The sequence below is a fragment of the Myotis lucifugus genome, unplaced genomic scaffold (assembly GCF_000147115.1).
Source record: "Myotis lucifugus unplaced genomic scaffold, Myoluc2.0 scaffold_889, whole genome shotgun sequence".
Classification (NCBI taxonomy): Eukaryota; Metazoa; Chordata; class Mammalia; order Chiroptera; family Vespertilionidae; genus Myotis; species Myotis lucifugus.
Genome location: NW_005871937.1, coordinates 87,106 through 102,649, shown reverse-complemented (window position 1 = coordinate 102,649; position 15,544 = coordinate 87,106). Strand labels below are relative to the sequence as shown.

At 58.1% G+C, this 15,544-nt stretch overlaps 1 protein-coding gene across 5 annotated transcripts in view; it reads right to left on the bottom strand.

Annotated features, from left to right (window-relative positions):
- Positions 1 to 4,549: 4,549 nt before the first annotated feature.
- OGDH (oxoglutarate dehydrogenase) overlaps positions 4,550 to 15,544 on the bottom strand; it is a 39,252-nt gene continuing 28,257 nt past the window's right edge. For 4 of the 5 annotated variants that reach the window (XM_006106706.3, XM_006106705.3, XM_023747473.1 and 1 more), the window contains 17 exons: positions 15,332 to 15,478; positions 14,856 to 14,946; positions 14,433 to 14,612; positions 13,421 to 13,549; positions 13,112 to 13,291; positions 12,724 to 12,876; positions 12,136 to 12,238; positions 11,874 to 12,002; positions 11,456 to 11,606; positions 11,079 to 11,206; positions 10,823 to 11,001; positions 10,505 to 10,576; positions 10,065 to 10,193; positions 9,562 to 9,634; positions 5,781 to 5,944; positions 5,512 to 5,666; positions 4,550 to 5,432 (listed from right to left, as the gene is read on the bottom strand). In XM_006106706.3, the coding sequence (XP_006106768.1) occupies positions 5,312 to 5,432; positions 5,512 to 5,666; positions 5,781 to 5,944; positions 9,562 to 9,634; positions 10,065 to 10,193; positions 10,505 to 10,576; positions 10,823 to 11,001; positions 11,079 to 11,206; positions 11,456 to 11,606; positions 11,874 to 12,002; positions 12,136 to 12,238; positions 12,724 to 12,876; positions 13,112 to 13,291; positions 13,421 to 13,549; positions 14,433 to 14,612; positions 14,856 to 14,946; positions 15,332 to 15,478 (2,284 nt within the window). In that variant the 3' untranslated portion in view covers positions 4,550 to 5,311. Of the gene's footprint in view, positions 5,433 to 5,511; positions 5,667 to 5,780; positions 5,945 to 9,561; positions 9,635 to 10,064; positions 10,194 to 10,504; positions 10,577 to 10,822; positions 11,002 to 11,078; positions 11,207 to 11,455; positions 11,607 to 11,873; positions 12,003 to 12,135; positions 12,239 to 12,723; positions 12,877 to 13,111; positions 13,292 to 13,420; positions 13,550 to 13,581; positions 13,630 to 14,432; positions 14,613 to 14,855; positions 14,947 to 15,331; positions 15,479 to 15,544 lie in introns of those variants that run through there. The other variant, XM_023747475.1, reaches the window with a different exon arrangement.

The following is a 15,544-nucleotide window of genomic DNA, read 5'->3' as shown; positions in this document are numbered from 1 at the left end:
ACCGCGTTTCCTGAGCGCTCTGCGGGCGGGGGGGGCCGTTGACGGGGGGCGGGGGTGGGACAGGGCGGAGGAGGGGGAAGGGGCGGGGCCTTCCGGGTCGTGGGGGCGGGAGGAGTGTTGAGTGGGTGGGGCCAGCGCGGGGAGGCGGGGTCTGTCAGGCTGACGAGGGCCGTGGGAGGGGCGGGGCCTGTCGGGCGGAGGAGGCGAGGTCAGGCGTCAGGGCCCGGACAGAGGGAGCAGGGCGTGCCCGGCCGCCAGGAGGAGGGGGCGGGGGCCTGCACGGCCACAGGAGGGGCGGGGCCTGCACAGCAAATAGGAGGGGCGGGGCCTGCACAGCCAACGGGAGGGGCGGGGCCTGTGGGGCGGAGGAGGTGGGGTGGGCGGAGGCGCCCTGCCCTGCGGAGGTGGGCGGTTTCCTGGCTTAAGGCAAACCACGCGACCAGACACGTCACAGTGCCCCTTGCTCTTCTCTCCCCCGGAGCTGCCCCCTTGGACCGGCTTTGGGTTCCCGCGGAAGAAGCATTTGATCAGTTTGCACCTTTCACGTGCCATTATCACCCTTTAAACTTTCCTCCACTTTTCCTCCCCTCGTTTAGGAAGACCACGTTGCCGTGATTACCCTCAACTTTTTAAAAAAATGTTATTGATTTCAGAGAGGGAGAGGGAAAGAGAGAGAGAAACATCAATGATGAGAGAGAATCGTTGATTGGCTGCCTCCTGCACACCTTCTACTGGGGATCGAGCCTGTAACCCAGGCATGTGCCCTTGACTGGAATCGAACCTGGGAACTTTCCGTCTGTAGGCAAAGCTCTATGTTGAGCATGTGTCAGTATTTCATTCCTTTCTATGGCTGTGTAATATTCCATTATATGGGTAGACCACATTTTTTAAAATCGGAGGGATGGGAAAGCTCTTAAAAACTTTTTTGATTGGTTGATCTTCGAGAAAGGAAGGAGAGAAGAAAGGGAGAGAGAGATTTATTGTTCCACTTATTTATGCATTTGTTGGTTAATTCTTGTGTGTGCCCTGAGGATTGACCCCACGACCTTGGCGTATTGCAAAGATGCTCTAACTGGGCAGGGGTAGGCCGCGTGTTTTGACCATCAGTTGATGGGCATTTGGGCTGTCTCTGCTTTTTGGCTGTTACGAATAATGCTCCTGGGAACATCCGTTTTCATTCCTCTGGGTATATCCCTAACAGTGGAACAGCTGGGCCGCAGGCAACTCTGTATTAAACCTCCGAGGGGCCTCCATCCTGTGTCCACAGAAGCTGCACCATGTTGCTGTCCCACCAGCAGTGCCCTTTTCCCACACCCTGTCTTTTCTGTTCTAGTCGGGCCAGTGAATGTGAGGTGGTATCTCATTGTGGTTTTGACTTGCATTTTCCTCGTTGATATGTTGAACACCTTTTCATGTGCTTACTAGTCATACATAATTTTTCTTCATCATAATTTTTTAAATCGAATGTACTGGAGTGACATTGGTTAATAAAACTATATATATATATATATATATATATATATAAATATATATATATACATATATATATATATATAAAATCAATGATGAGAATCGATTGGCTGCCTCCTGCACAGCCCCTACTGGGAACCAAGTTCACAACCCGGGCCTGTGCCCTTGGCCGGAATCGAACCTGGGATCCTTTAGTCCCCAGGCCCACACTCTATCCACTGAGCCAAACTGGCTAGGGCCCTATGTAAGCTTTAACTGAGTTGTGTTTTTATTATTGAGTTGCAGGAATTCTTTATACTAGTATATTCTAGATCAGCGGTTCTCAACCTGTGGGTCGCAACTGCTTTGGGGGTCGAACGACCCTTTCACAGGGGTCGCTAAGACCATCAGAAAAAACATATAGAATTACATATTGTTTTTGTGAGTAATCACTATGCTTTATGTTCAATTTGTAACAATGAAATTGGGGGTCACCACAACATGAGGAACTGTATTAAAGGGTCGCGGCATTAGGAAGGTTGAGAACCACTGTTCTAGATATGTCTCTTATCAGATACATGATTTGTAAATATTTTCTGTGAGCTGTCTTTTCACTTTCTTGATGGTGTCTGGGCCCTGGCAACCAATTGATGTTGCTGGGGGCCAGCCCCATGGGGTCCAGGGGGTTCCCAAAGGTGTGGACGAAGTCGGCAAAGAATGTTTTACACAGAGACAGCGTTCAGAACTCTCTAGCTTTCCTTAGTCTCCGTGGATCTTCCCTGTGCCTGGCTGAGGCCACAGAGAGAGATCCTGAGGCAAGCTGAGCCTTTATTTTTATAGTCAGAGATAAACAAGGTAGTGGTTACCAAAGTTACACTGTTCTTGTGAGTTTCACTTGTTTTTGTTCTTGTTGCACTTCCCTCAGCCCATTAGCTTCCCAGGTAAGATCTAGGGAGCGTTATAAGGTCAAGCCTAATTATGCTAAGAGGACTGTGCCCTCTAAGCTGGGAACTGTTTGTGACTTTGCCCACAGGTCAGTCTGAGGCTTAACCCTGTATCAGCTCCCCACATGATGTGTCTCTCACATCGATGTTTCTCTCTCTGTCTCTCTCCCTTCCTTATACTCTCTAAAAATGAATGGAAAAATATTTTTGGGTGAGGATTAACAACAACAAAAAGAACCAACCAATGAGTGCATAAATAAGTGGAACAACAAATCAATGATTCTTTCTCTAAAACCAATTAAGTTTTTTAAAAATAAATAGAACCCTGTAGTGATTTCTCACAGCACTCAGGGCAAGATGAAACCCAAGTCCTCCCCAGGCCACCCTCTTCACTTCCTGTTCCCGTCCTCACTCACTGTGCTCCAGCCCCCAGGACCAACGCCAGCCTCTCCAACTCCTGGTATTTCCACTTCCTGTGCTTTTTCCTGTTACTCCTTTCCCCTATTTCCTTTGGGTCAGTTTTTGGGCTCAGGACTTTGTATTTTCTTAAAAAATAAATTTTAATACATCTTTTTTATTATTTTAAATAAATTTTTATGATGTCAGAAAGGGAGAGGGAGAGACAGAACATCAATTAGAATTATTGACCGGCTGCCTCCTGCACAAACCCTACTGGGGATCGAGCCCACAACCCAGGCATGTGCCCTTGACTGGAATTGAACCCGGGACCCTTCAGTCCACTGAGCAAAACGAGCTAGGGCCAACTTTGTATTCTTAAAAATTGAGGGGATGCCTGGCTGACATGGCTCAGTGGTTGAGCATTGACCTATGATGCTGGGGTCCAATCCCAGCGGGTCCAGGGGTCCCCAAAGGTGTGGACGGAGTCGGCGAAGAAGGAATGACACGAAGACAGCCTTCAGTTGATCAGCAGCCTAGTCAGGACCTCTAGCCAGGATCTCCAGCCAAAGTTCTGGTTGGAGTTCTGGTTAGGAACTGATCAGGATCTGATGTTTATTGTCTTGTTACATCCGTATTTATACCAGCCGATTTTAATCCTGTCAATTTCTATTACAAAGGTTAGGGCGTTTCTTATCTCCATTCTAGGGAGTAAAGATTATGTAGCTTAACTACCCGCCTGGCACTTAATTAAGGGGTTGTATCCCCTCCCTAACCTCAGGGAAAGATCCCCACCTGGGGAAACCACCTTTCTCGGAGAGGTGACCTTGGTCAAAACACATGGCACTAAAGGGAGCAAACATATTAAGAACAATATGCTATATATGCCAGGTCCCTTGAAACATATGCTGTGCAGATGTTTCTTTCCTGCAGCGACTGTGTCAAGCAGCAAGGATGGGCCGGTTCTGGCACTATGATGGTTTGATTCCCGGTAAGAGCACATGCCCAGGTTGCGGGTTTGATTCCCAGTGTGGGGCATGCAGGAGGCAGCCGATCAATGATTTTCTCTCTCCCCGTCTCTCCTTTCCTCTCTGAAATCAATAAAAATATATTTTAAAATATTGAGGAGGGAGACTCTGGCTTCCAGGATCCCTAACTGGGGCCGAGTGCAGGCCCTGGGCACACAGGACACCCGCCTGCATGTGGCCGCCTCAAGGCAGCATTGGAGGGCTGTCGGGCAAGCTGCAGGGAGCATGCAGGATAAAATAGATTCTGAAGAGGCTTCTAAGGCAAGGGACTCAGGTGTGGCCTCGAGGATGGGGTGACCATCAGGAGTTCCTGCTACTGGGGGGGACCCCATGTCCACACCCAGGCCTTTCCCTGAGCTCTCCCTCAGGGCTGGTCCCGGAGGCTAAGGCTGACCAGGTGTGGGCTCAAACTGGGACTCTTGTCAAGAGGGGACCCTGGCCCTGTGGGGATGGGGACCCTGCTGGTGTGCCCGCTCCTCTGAGAGCCACTTGGGCTGGCTTCTGGGTGGGGATGCTGACCAACAACAGGTGCCCAGGGGACCCACCAGGCCACGCAGAGGGACCGGGAGCAGGGGAGGCTCTGAAATTGAACCCGACATGATGTGCATGGATGGCGGGCAGGCCAGGCAGGAGGAGGGGTGCTGGCCTGCGGGCACATGAGCACAGGCGTGGGGGTGAGGGGCAGGTGGAGGCCTCAGGAGAAGGCGGCGGAAAGAATGACTCGCAGACAGGTTCACGGATAACTTAGTTTACAAGTCAAGCCAAATGCAACGCAAAGTGTTTTCCTTTTTTTTAAACCAAAATAAATAAATCAGATCTGTCCCTGTGACAGGTGAGGGGAGGCCCTGCCTCGCCCCCGACAGCTTTGGCACAGCAGAGAGAGAACTCCCAGGTGGGCCTCCACGGTGCGGAAGGGGCCAGGAGAGAAGTCCGGGCTGTGCGGGGCCGAGGGGAGGTGGCCAGGGAGCAGGACCGTCAGACCCGTGGCCGCCTGGCTGTGGGCCAGGTGGAGCTCTCTGACCGCCTTCCCTCTGGCCATGCACCCGGGACCCTCCGAGAAGTGCAGGGACACTGGAGAGCGGGCTGCCCTGTCAGGTCAGGTTCAGGCCCTGTCAGCTGCCCCACCCACTCCACAGGGCCTCTGAGGGCGATGGTTTCTGCCAGGGGTCGGGCTCCTCCCAGGAAAAGCCGCTCACCTGGTGCCAGTGCAGGACCCCCTGCTGGGTGGTCAGCCCCATGGGGCTGTTCCTGGGTGGAGCTGGGGGTGGGGCTGGCCGACCCTCCCAGGACTCCTGCAGGGCCCTCTCTTCCAGCTCCCACAGCCTCTGAAGGCTCCTCAGTGGAGAAGCTTGGAGCCCGGGAGCCGGCCCTGTGAGGACAGCAGCAGGCTACTAAGGGGCGAGGAGTGTGGGCACGCGGAGGCACTATGTATTCTTTAATTGAGAAGCGAGGGCAGTGGTGGACGGAGGCTGTGGCCCAGCGGCCAGGCAGCATCTACGAGAAGTTCTTGAAGGCATCCAGGTCGAAGGCCGTGTCTAGCAGGCGCTGCAGCTCCGTAAGGTGGGTCTTCTTGTTGCCGGTGGCCGGTGCTGCCGCGGGGTCTCGGCCAGCGTACCTGGGGGGACAGAGCAGTGATGTAAGGCACCTGAGGGCCCGGATCCCCTGCCACCGGTCCCCACGCGGGCGGCGCCTACCACACGGGCTTGGCACGGTTGATGGTGGTGCGCAGCCGGGGCTTCACGTAGTCGTAGTAGCCCTGGTTCTTGTGCTCCTCCTGGCACCAGGCCAGATCGGCGTTGGGGTACTTCTGCACCTCCTGCAGCAGCAGGTCGAAGGGGAACGGCGACAGCTGGGGGAGAGGGGCTTGTCAGGAGGATGTTCAGAGCAGCGGCGAGGTTGGCACCAGAGGGACGGTGTGTGTGTGTGGAGGTGCCCACACCAGCTGCCGCACCCCTGCCCTCACCTGCTCGATCCTCGTGATGGCCACCTGCTCCACCATGTCCCGCGCTTTGCGCTCGCGGGTGAGGTCGTAGTACACCTTGCCGGTGCAGAACAGGAGCCTCTTGACGTTCTCTGGGTTCTGGGCTGCAGGGCCATCTTCTGGGATCACCCGCTGGAAGTGGGTCCCTAGGAGAGAACCCGGACCCGGCTAAGGACACCCAGTGTCTGCTGCCCATGCGAGTGAGGGACCACACAGCAGGGCGGCAGGGCTGACGCCAGGAGCCCCCCGGCCTTGGATGCCCTTGAGTTTTCCAGCCCAAGGAGGCCTTGGGAAGCACATGCAAGGAACAGCCTGTGGGCACGGTCAGCCTTGGATGGCGGACAACCCCGTCCACCCTGCAGAACAGACTTCAGGGGCCACTGGGTCTAGAAAAGCACCCCGTGGCCACCTGCTCCGACCCCTCAGGAGCTCAGACACTGGACCTTCCCACACAACCTGCCAGCAGTCAGGAGCTCATGGCTGGGACCAGGCCCAGGGGACAAGGCTGACCTTGGGAAGCTGCGTCCAAAATGAGGCGCTCACTTAGCGAGAGGAGCGAGGACCAGAAGGAAACCACCTCCAGGGGATAGAGGCCAGATCAGAAAGCCCACAGCGCACACAGTGCTCAGTGGTTCAAGACAGAAAGCTTTTCTCTAAGGTCAGGAATGAGGGCGTCCACTCTCACCACCTCTACTCAGCACAGTGCTGGGGGTCCAGCCAGAGCATCGGGCAGGAAAAGGAAATAAAAGGCACCCAAACTGGAAAGAAAGAAGTAAAACTGTGTGTAGATGACATGTATTATGTGTAGAAAATCCTAAATATTCCACAAAAAACATCAGAACTAAGAAACACACTCAACAAAGTTGCAGGATAGAAAACTCAACAACCAGAACTCAGCTGCAGTTCTGTATACTAACAACAAACAACCCAAACATGAAACTAAAAAAACACCTGCGTTGAAATAGCCCAAAAAAAGAATAACCCCTCAGAAATAAACTTAATCAGGAAGGTGGAAGACTTATTCTTGAAACTCCCAAATATGCTGAAATAAAGAAGACACTAATAAGTGGAAAGACACTTATGTTCATGGACTAGAAGACTGAATATTGTTAAGATGTTCATATACTCAAAGCGATCTACAGATTCAAATGCAATCCCTATCAAAATCACATTTTTAAAACTTTTTGCAGAAAGAAAACTCCATCTCCTAGAGACCCACTTCCGGTGGGTGGTCCCAGAACTCGGGAAATGTCAAGCCATCCTAACGTTCATGGAATCTCGGAGGATCCCAAACAGCCTCGACTGTCCTGGGACAGAACGAAGGATCCAAATTCCCGATTTCACCACACAAAGCACACTGTGAGCACAGTGGTCCGCACAGCGTGTCCTGCCTGGCAGGTGGTCCTGCCTGGTGGGCTGGGCTTTGTTCCAGGCACTGAAAGGCGGCGCTGGACTCCCGGCCAGGGCACCCAGCTCCTGTTTTATGTGATGTCATAACAAGGAAATGTTCTGTATCCAAAACAAACAAGCAAACACCGCAGGGTGAACCTGGCATCAAGACAGACCTGCAGACCCTGGGGCAGAACAGAGAGCCCAGACCTAAGTCCTCACATCTGTGGTCAAGTGACTTCTGACAAGGTGCCCAGACCACTCATGGGCAAAGGCCAGTCTCAACAAAAGTGCTGGAAAAACGGCATATCCACAGGCAACGAAACTGGACCCTTACAGCATACGCCAAAACAACTCCAACGGTTACAGACTTGACAGAGAGCCAGAATCACACACTCAGAAGAAAATACGGGTGAAAGCTCCACAACGCTGGCTTTGGCAGTGATTTCCTGGAGGTGACATCAAAGGCACAGGTAAAAGCAACCAAAAACAGACACATTTAACTTCATGCAAATTAAAAAATTTTATGCATCCAAAGACAATACACAGAATGGGAGAGAACAGTCGCAAGTCATGTATCTGACAAGGTATTAATACCAGCAGGGTCCCAGGTTTGAATCTGGTCAAGGGCACATGCCCGGGTTGCGGGCTCGATGCCCAGTAGGAGCCAGCCAATCAATGATTCTCTCTCATCATTGATGTTTCTATCTCTCTCACCCTCTCCCTTCCTCTCTGAAATCAATAAAAATGTATTAAAAATATATATCCAGCATACAGAGAGAACTAAATTGAGCAACAAAACAATACGCAATTAAATAATGGGTGAAGCCCTAGCTGATGTGGCTCAGTGGATAGAGTGTCGCCCTGCAGACTGAAGGGTGCTGGGTTCAATTCCAGTCAAGGGGACAGGCCCAGGCTGCTGGCTGGATCCCCAGCAGTAGGGGGCGTGCAGGAGGCAGCTGATTCCTGATTCTCTTCCATCATTGATGTTTCTATTTCTCTCTCCCTCTCTGAAATCAGTAGAAATATATTTTAAAAAACTGGGTGAAGGACTTGAACACACTTCTCCAAAGAAGGTACGCAAACAGCAATAAGATGCTCAACATCCTCATCATCAGGGAAATGCAGACCCAAACCCCTCGAGAGGCACCTCAGCCCTCAGATGCCGTGACACAAAAACCAAAACCCACGCGCTGGCCGGATGCAGAGACGGAACTGTGCACCGCTGTGCACGTGAAACGGTGCGCCACCGCCTGCTACAGCCTGGCACGCCTCCGAAAATTAAAACCACAACTACCCACCACCCAGCAGTCCCCCTTCTGGGCACTGATCCATAGACCTGAGCAGGGGCTCGAAGCACCTGTGCCCCAGGCTCCCAGCAGCACCGCCCCCAGCAGCCGAGGTGGAGATGGCTGAGCCCATCGAGGATGAGGGTGAGCGCTGCTTAACAAGCACCGAACAGCTCTACCAACTGACTTACTTTTCAATAAAGTTGCATGAAAAAAAGGATACATTTCTCATGCATTGCAAATGAAATACCATGTTTTTTGTTACTATTTTACTCTAGTGTTTTACTTTTTGGTTGTATCAAACTTGTGCATTAAATAAAATCATATTCTGTTTTTTTAAAAAAAGGATAAAGGATAAACCAAGTGTGGTCCACCCACACGTGGACTATTGCTCAGCCAGCCTTAAAAAGGAAGGAAATCGGACAAAGTGGCTGGACCTCGAGGACACGATGCTGATGGACTAAGCCAGATACTTCATGACCCCTCATGGGAGGTCCCCAGAGTCAGATTGAGAGACAGTAGCTGGGGTGCAGGGCTGGGCAGGGAGGGGGTCAGTGTCTGAGGGGACCGAGTGTCAGTTTGGAAGACGGGGAGCTCTGGAGATGACCGAGGTGGCTGTACACTTGACTGGGTAAGATGGTAAGTTAACATTATGTATATTCCACCATGATAAAATGTTCACCAAACAAGAGGTTTACCTTGACTGGAGCCAAAAGGGGGCCCCACGGCTGGGAGGGGGTGAGCTCCCCGGCCCTGAGCCAGGGGTGTGGGCCCTCCCCTAAGGGGCCTTTCCAGTCCCTGGGGGTGACCTGTGCAGCCTCAGGAGCAGCACCCAGGGTGGGGTGAGCTCTGAGCTCAGCCTCACTTCCCTGCCCCTAAGGGTGCTGGGAGGCTCCAGGCCACAGCGCAGACCTGGGCAGACGTGAGGCACACCGTGGACCAACATGCTCACAAGCTCAGACGTCTGGGCTGTCCTGTTCGGGGGTCTTTACCCAACGACGCAGAAGTGGCGCTGGCTGCAGGGGAGGCAGCAGGAGCTCCAGCCCCAGAGCACAGGCAGGACCCCCCTGCCCGCCTGCACCCACCTGGGAGCATCTCGTCGAAGCTGGTCCTGGCCTCGGGGTGCCGCAGCAGGGACTTGGGGGTGAAGACGATCAACTGAAACACAGGACCACAGGCTCAGGATGGACCAGGTCCTCGGGTCCCAGGAGGGTCAGCAAGAGGGGCTGCCCTCCCAGCTCTGTGGTCAGGACCAGCCACAGGTCAGGAGCGTGAAGAAGGGGAAGGATGAGGCCGTTCCGTTGCCCGCCTCTCCTCGGCTGAGGGGCTGGGCCCTGCTGAGCCAGGCGTCTGCCCGAGTCCGTCCCCCCGCACCCCTCCCCCAGGAAAAAGCCCTCCTGTCTGGCGTGCTGCCTGTGGCCGGCGTCCGTGCTGTGGGCCTGCGTGGCCTTGCAGTTCAATCTGCAGCAGCAGAGGTGCTCTCCCTCTGGGCTCCCCGTCCTTCCAAGCTCCGTGCCCCACCCACCACCACCCATTCCCACGTCTGTCTCCTCCTGGCCAGGCCTCTCTGACAGGGAGAGCCACTGACCGGCTTCCGGAAGGGCAGGAGGATCTGGCGGCGCAGCACGTGGAAGAAGTTGCCGGGCGTGGAGCAGTTGACCACCACCCAGTTGCAGTCGTAGAGCTGACTTATGTCGAAGTTGTCCTCCTGGAGGTTCTGCGGGGAGGACGGGAGCTCAGGGACATGAGGGAGCTCCTGCCTGTCCCCACTCCGCCCCCGGCTGCTGACAAGGCTGCCCGGCCAGGAAGCCAGGCCCCACCTCCACCCGCCCTCCTCCCGACAAGACCGACTCCTGGTCATTCAAGTCCGATCAGCGGCTCGTTCCTTAGGGCATCTGCCTGCATCGGACACAGAGCAACTCCCACGGCTTCCAGGCCACACCTGCTCCGTGCCCTCAGGAAGCCTCACTGGGGGAGACCTGCATCGGGGCCCTCTGCACCCTCCCTTGGCCACGGCACCCCCCTCACCGGCAGGACATCGGGGTCGTCATTGCACATCTGCAGGAACCGCTCGGGCCTGGCGGAGGAGTGCTCTGGGCCCTGGAAGCAGATGCGGTTCAGCCCCATTTCCGCCTCCACACCCCCCGGGGCTGCCCTCCTGCTGGCAGCGCCCCCCTCCCCTCCCTCCCCCATGGCACAGGGCGGGCTGAGCTCACCATGCCCTCCTGCTGGCAGCGCCCCCCCTCCCCTCCCTCCCCCATGTCACAGGGCGGGCTGAGCTCACCATGCCCTCCTGCTGGCAGCGCGCTTCTCTACTTTACATGGCACAGGGCGGGCTGAGCTCACCATGCCCTCCATGCCATGGGGCAGCAGCAGCACGATGCCGTTCTGTCGCACCCACTTGGCCTGCCCGGGGCAGATGAACTGGTCGATGATGCACTGGGCCGTGTTGTGGAAGTCGCCAAACTGGGCTTCCCAGAGCACCAGGGCGTTGGGGCTGGCCATGGCAAAGCCCAGCTCAAAGCCTGCAGACAGGAAGGGCGTCAGGAGGGAAGGGGCAGGCGGGGAGCGGGGAGGAAGGGGGGGCAGGGGCGTCGCTCACCCAGGACCCCGTACTCAGACAGCGAGCTGTTGCACACAGTGTAGGGGGCCTGGTTGGGCCACAGGTGGTTCATGGGGATGCAGGTCTTCTTGTCCACGTTCTGGTCGTGCAGCACGTGGTGGCGGTGGCTGCGTCAGACAACACAGGTGAGCGGGCAGGGCCGCTGCCTCGGCTCAACAGCAGACCCCATGCCCCGTCCTAACAGGAGGGCTGCGCAGGGGGCAGGCAGCACAGGCAGGGGGTGAGGCGGGAAGGGGGCAGCACAGGCAGGGGGAGCGTGTCCTGGGCTGAGATAGGCTCGAAGGCCGTGCCATGTTTTCCTGGGAGAGAAGCAGTGACACCCCCCACGCCCCCCACTTCGAGGGCCTGGCGCTCACCTGAAGGTGCCACGCTCCACGTCCTGGCCGCTCAGCCGGATGTGGATGCCTTCCTTCAGCAGCGAGCCGAACGCCATGTACTCCGCCAGCGCCCAGTCCACAGTCCTGTTCTTCACCAGCTCCCCGCGCGTCTTCAGGATGCGGCTCAGCCCTGCAGACACGGCGCTCACTACCCGCCCGCCTCCCACGACACGAGCAGCCGCGCCGGGAGTGGGGAAGGGGCGTGTGGAGACCAGGCCGGGGAGGGGCTATCACAGCCCATGCTTCCTCCACGGCTCCCAGCGAGGACCAACTGGCAGGGGTGAGGGGAGCCAAGGGCTTCCTGCCGTCCACCACCCACCGCCTTGGACAGGCCGGGTCCCAGGCAGGAGAGCGGGTCCCGGGGCCTGACCCGTGGCTCCCGGGTCACAGCCCTCACCTCCGTGGATGGTGAAGTTCTCCACCGGCACGGAGCTGGCCACGCTCCCGATGTGCGTCAGGACCTCCTCCTCCAGCCCCGTGGAGGGGCAGGTCATGCTCCGGGGCTGCCCATCCAGTGTGAAGAAGCCTAGGACAGAGGCACCCGCTGACGCCGCACGCTGGCTCCTGAGAGACTATGGAGAGGCCTGGGCGCTCCCGGGAGAGGGTGGGGCCTGACCCAGAGCCCGCGGGGCTGGGTCCGTGGGCGACGCCTCACTCACCAGGCCAGGGGGAGTCCAGCCAGTGCTTGATGTGCAGGATCTTCTCGTCCTTGGAGCGGGCGAAGGCCTCCTCGCAGATCTTGTCGTACTTGGAGATCTCCTCCTGGAGGGGTGGGCGCTGTGTCAGGGGGCGGCAGGCAGAGCCTGGCCTCGGTGCTCCCCACACACACCTCTCAGATCCATGTTGCCCATGGTCCCTTCTCCACGTGGGCAGATCCTGCCACTCTCCCATCCTGGTCCAGGTCTGGCTCTCATGCTGACACAGTCACTCCCCACCCCCCCGCAACCCCCGACGGAGCCCGGGCGCCCTCCCCAGAAGCCCCACTCCCACATCTGCCACGAACTGCTCCGGGTCAGCCTCCTGCTGAGCACCTAACCCACCAGGCACACAGCCCCTCCCCACCCCCCCCAGCTGGACCTGCACCCGCCTCTCACCCCGCTAGAAAGTGGGCGGGAACATGGCCCACGCGGAACACCCACCCCCACGGAGTCCTCAGGCGGGCGCCCTGCCCCCTGCCCCCATCAGCAGAGAAACACTGCTGGCGAAGCACTGCGCATCCTCAGGGCAGCCAGCGAGGAGTGACGCACCTCGTACTCAGGCTGGTTGACCACGCCCTGTGCCACCAGCAGCTCCGCGTACTTCTGCAGCACCGGCTTCTGCTTGCGGATCTGCTTGTACATGAGCGGCTGTGTGAACATGGGCTCGTCCATCTCGTTGTGGCCGTTGCGCCGGTAACACACCTGGGGATAACCAGGCGCCAAGCGTCAGGGGCCAGGTGGAGGGCGGGCTCCGCGAGGGCCGCCTCAGCCCGCCTCCTAGGAGGAGGGTCCGGCCCGGCTTCCTGGCACACCAGGCTGCTTTGCCTCGGGGACAAGACGGGTGACCTGAGAACGTCCGGGCGGGACAGGACCCCGAGCCCCTTCTCCCACAGCTGATCCTGCGGGCGGACACTGAGGGCAGCAGGTGACCACTCACCAGGTCCACCACCACGTCCTTGTGGAAGGTGTTCCTCCACTCGGCAGCCACCTTGCACACGTACATCACGGCCTCGGGGTCGTCAGAGTTCACGTGGAAAATGGGGGCATTCACCACCCGGGCCACGTCGGTGGGGTAGGGTGAGGAGCGGGCCATGCGGGGGTCCGTGGTGAAGCCGATCTGCAAGGGGACACAGGCTGCTGGGCTGGGTGTGGGGTGGGGGGGGTGTGGGCGCTGGGGGCGGGGCCAAGGACAGGGGCGTGGCGACGCTGCTAGAAACGGAGGCCTTGGCCGCCTTCTCGGGGTTACCTGGTTGTTGACCACCACGTGGACAGTGCCGTGGGTGGTGTAGGAGGGCAGGTCGCTCAGGTGGAAGGTCTCGTACACGATGCCCTGGCCAGCGAACGCGGCATCCCCGTGTAGAAGGATGGCCATGACCTGCAGACCCGCAAGGAGACCACAGACCCAGTGTGGCACACTGGAGGTTAAGCCACAAGCAGCTTTTCAAGCAATGTGTTCTGAGATCCCTCCAAAGTGAGAAGGAAAGTGCAGGGGCTGGGTTAGGACCCCCCTCCAACATCTCGCCTGCCCCACATCCTGCATGGGTCCTGGGTCCTGGGTCCTGGGGGTCCCTCCTGACAACTCGGCAACGGCCCACTCCACACCAGGACAGGCCTGCGCTGACCGCCCCACACCAGTGGTCAGCTTGGATCCCCAGCGCCCGTGGTAAGAACAGTGGAGAGCCGTGGGGGAGCCTGTATCTTGTTCCTCAGCCCCCCTCCCAGGCTGCACGGGAGGCAGCTGCCCACTTGACATCCTCCCTGTGGGCCTCCCTCTCTCTGTGGCAGGCGTCCATCCGAGCAGGAACCGATCCTGTTGCCCGCCAGCAGTTTCTCTTCTGATGCCCAGGCACAGGCCGCACAGACTCCGGTCTGCGAGGCAGAGCCCTGCGCCCTGGCCTGGTCCCACCTCTAGGTCTGACCCTCCGTCCTGGCCCATCTTCCACCTGCAGAGACCTCCCTCCGCCCACCTCCCAGCGCCTGCTGTTCTGCAGGTGTAAGGAGGGCTGTGTACAGGCCGAGGAACCCTGGCTTCCCACGGTGCCCACCTGTCCGTTCACGCCTCCCCCCTCAGGCCACTCGCACCTCAACAGGCTCCCCGCCCGCTCAGTGAGAGCACCTGTCCCTCAGGACATTTGCAAGACGGGCTCTGGCCCAGACCTGGGCACCGTGAGGGCAGACCAGCCTGCAGGCAGGACGCCACTGGCCCTGCCCCCCAGCCACTCCCGGGCTTTGCGGATCCACCAGCCCTGTGGCCGTACCTTCTTCCCCTCGGTGTCCCCACAGTAAAACTGTTCGGCTTTGGTCTTGCCCATCACCACGGGGTCGGCGGCCTCGAGGTGGGAAGGGTTCGCCACCAGCGACAGAGTGATGTTCCTGTCGGTCACACGGTTGATCCGCCGGTGGTACATGCCCAGGTGGTACTTCACGTCCCCAGAGCCCTGAGGACAAACGGGGAGGCTGGGTCCGGGCAGCACACGGAGCCTGCGTGTCCCCCCCACCCCCAGACCTCCTCTGAGAAGTGTGGCAGGCTCTGCTCAGGACGGCGCCTGGTGGGGGCTGCAAGTGTGGGGTCTGCCGGGCCGCTGCACGGGGATGCCACCCTCCGTCCCCCGGAAGCTGGCCTGGCAATTCCCCCCGGAGGCAGTGCCACACTGGCGTTCCTGGGGAAACCAGTGCCTCACCTCGTCGGCAGCCTCCAGCTTTGAGTCAAATTGACAGAAAATCTGTTCCAGCTCCTTCCTGATGACGTTCGCCAACACGTTCAGCCGCCCCCTGGGACACATGGGGTCAGGGGTCAGCAGGCCCCTTCCTCCTCCGAGGGACAGGCAGCACCTTGGTTTGCTGCCCGAGAGGCGCTGAGGCCAGAGCTGGCGGGGAGGCCAGTCTCCGTTCGCCCGCCTGAGGCCGACGAGGGGACGAAGGGGCTGTCGTGGCTGCTGGCACCCGCAGCCCGCCCTCAGGTCAGCGGCCTCTGCTGTGACCCTCAAGGGCTCTGGCTTTCACTTTTATAAGACACAGCACCAGGCCAACACACCTGCCTGAGCCACCTGTGGCCTCGGGCGGGACGGTAACTGCAGGGCGAGGGGTGCTGAGGTGGGTAAGGGGTGCGGGCAGGTAAGGGGTGCGGGCGAGGGGCGCCCCTGGGCGGTATCGGTACCTGTGCGGCATCCCCATGATCACTTGGTCCACACCGTTCTCACTCGACTTGTCGATGATGGTCTTGAGGGCCGGGATCAGCACCTCGCAGCCTTCTAGGCCAAAGCGCTTCTCGGACGACCACTTCCGCTGCAGGAACTCCTCGAACCTGGACGGAGCCACGGCCTGAGAGCAGCCCAGGGCTGACCGCTCCCCAGGGCTGGCATCCCGCCCG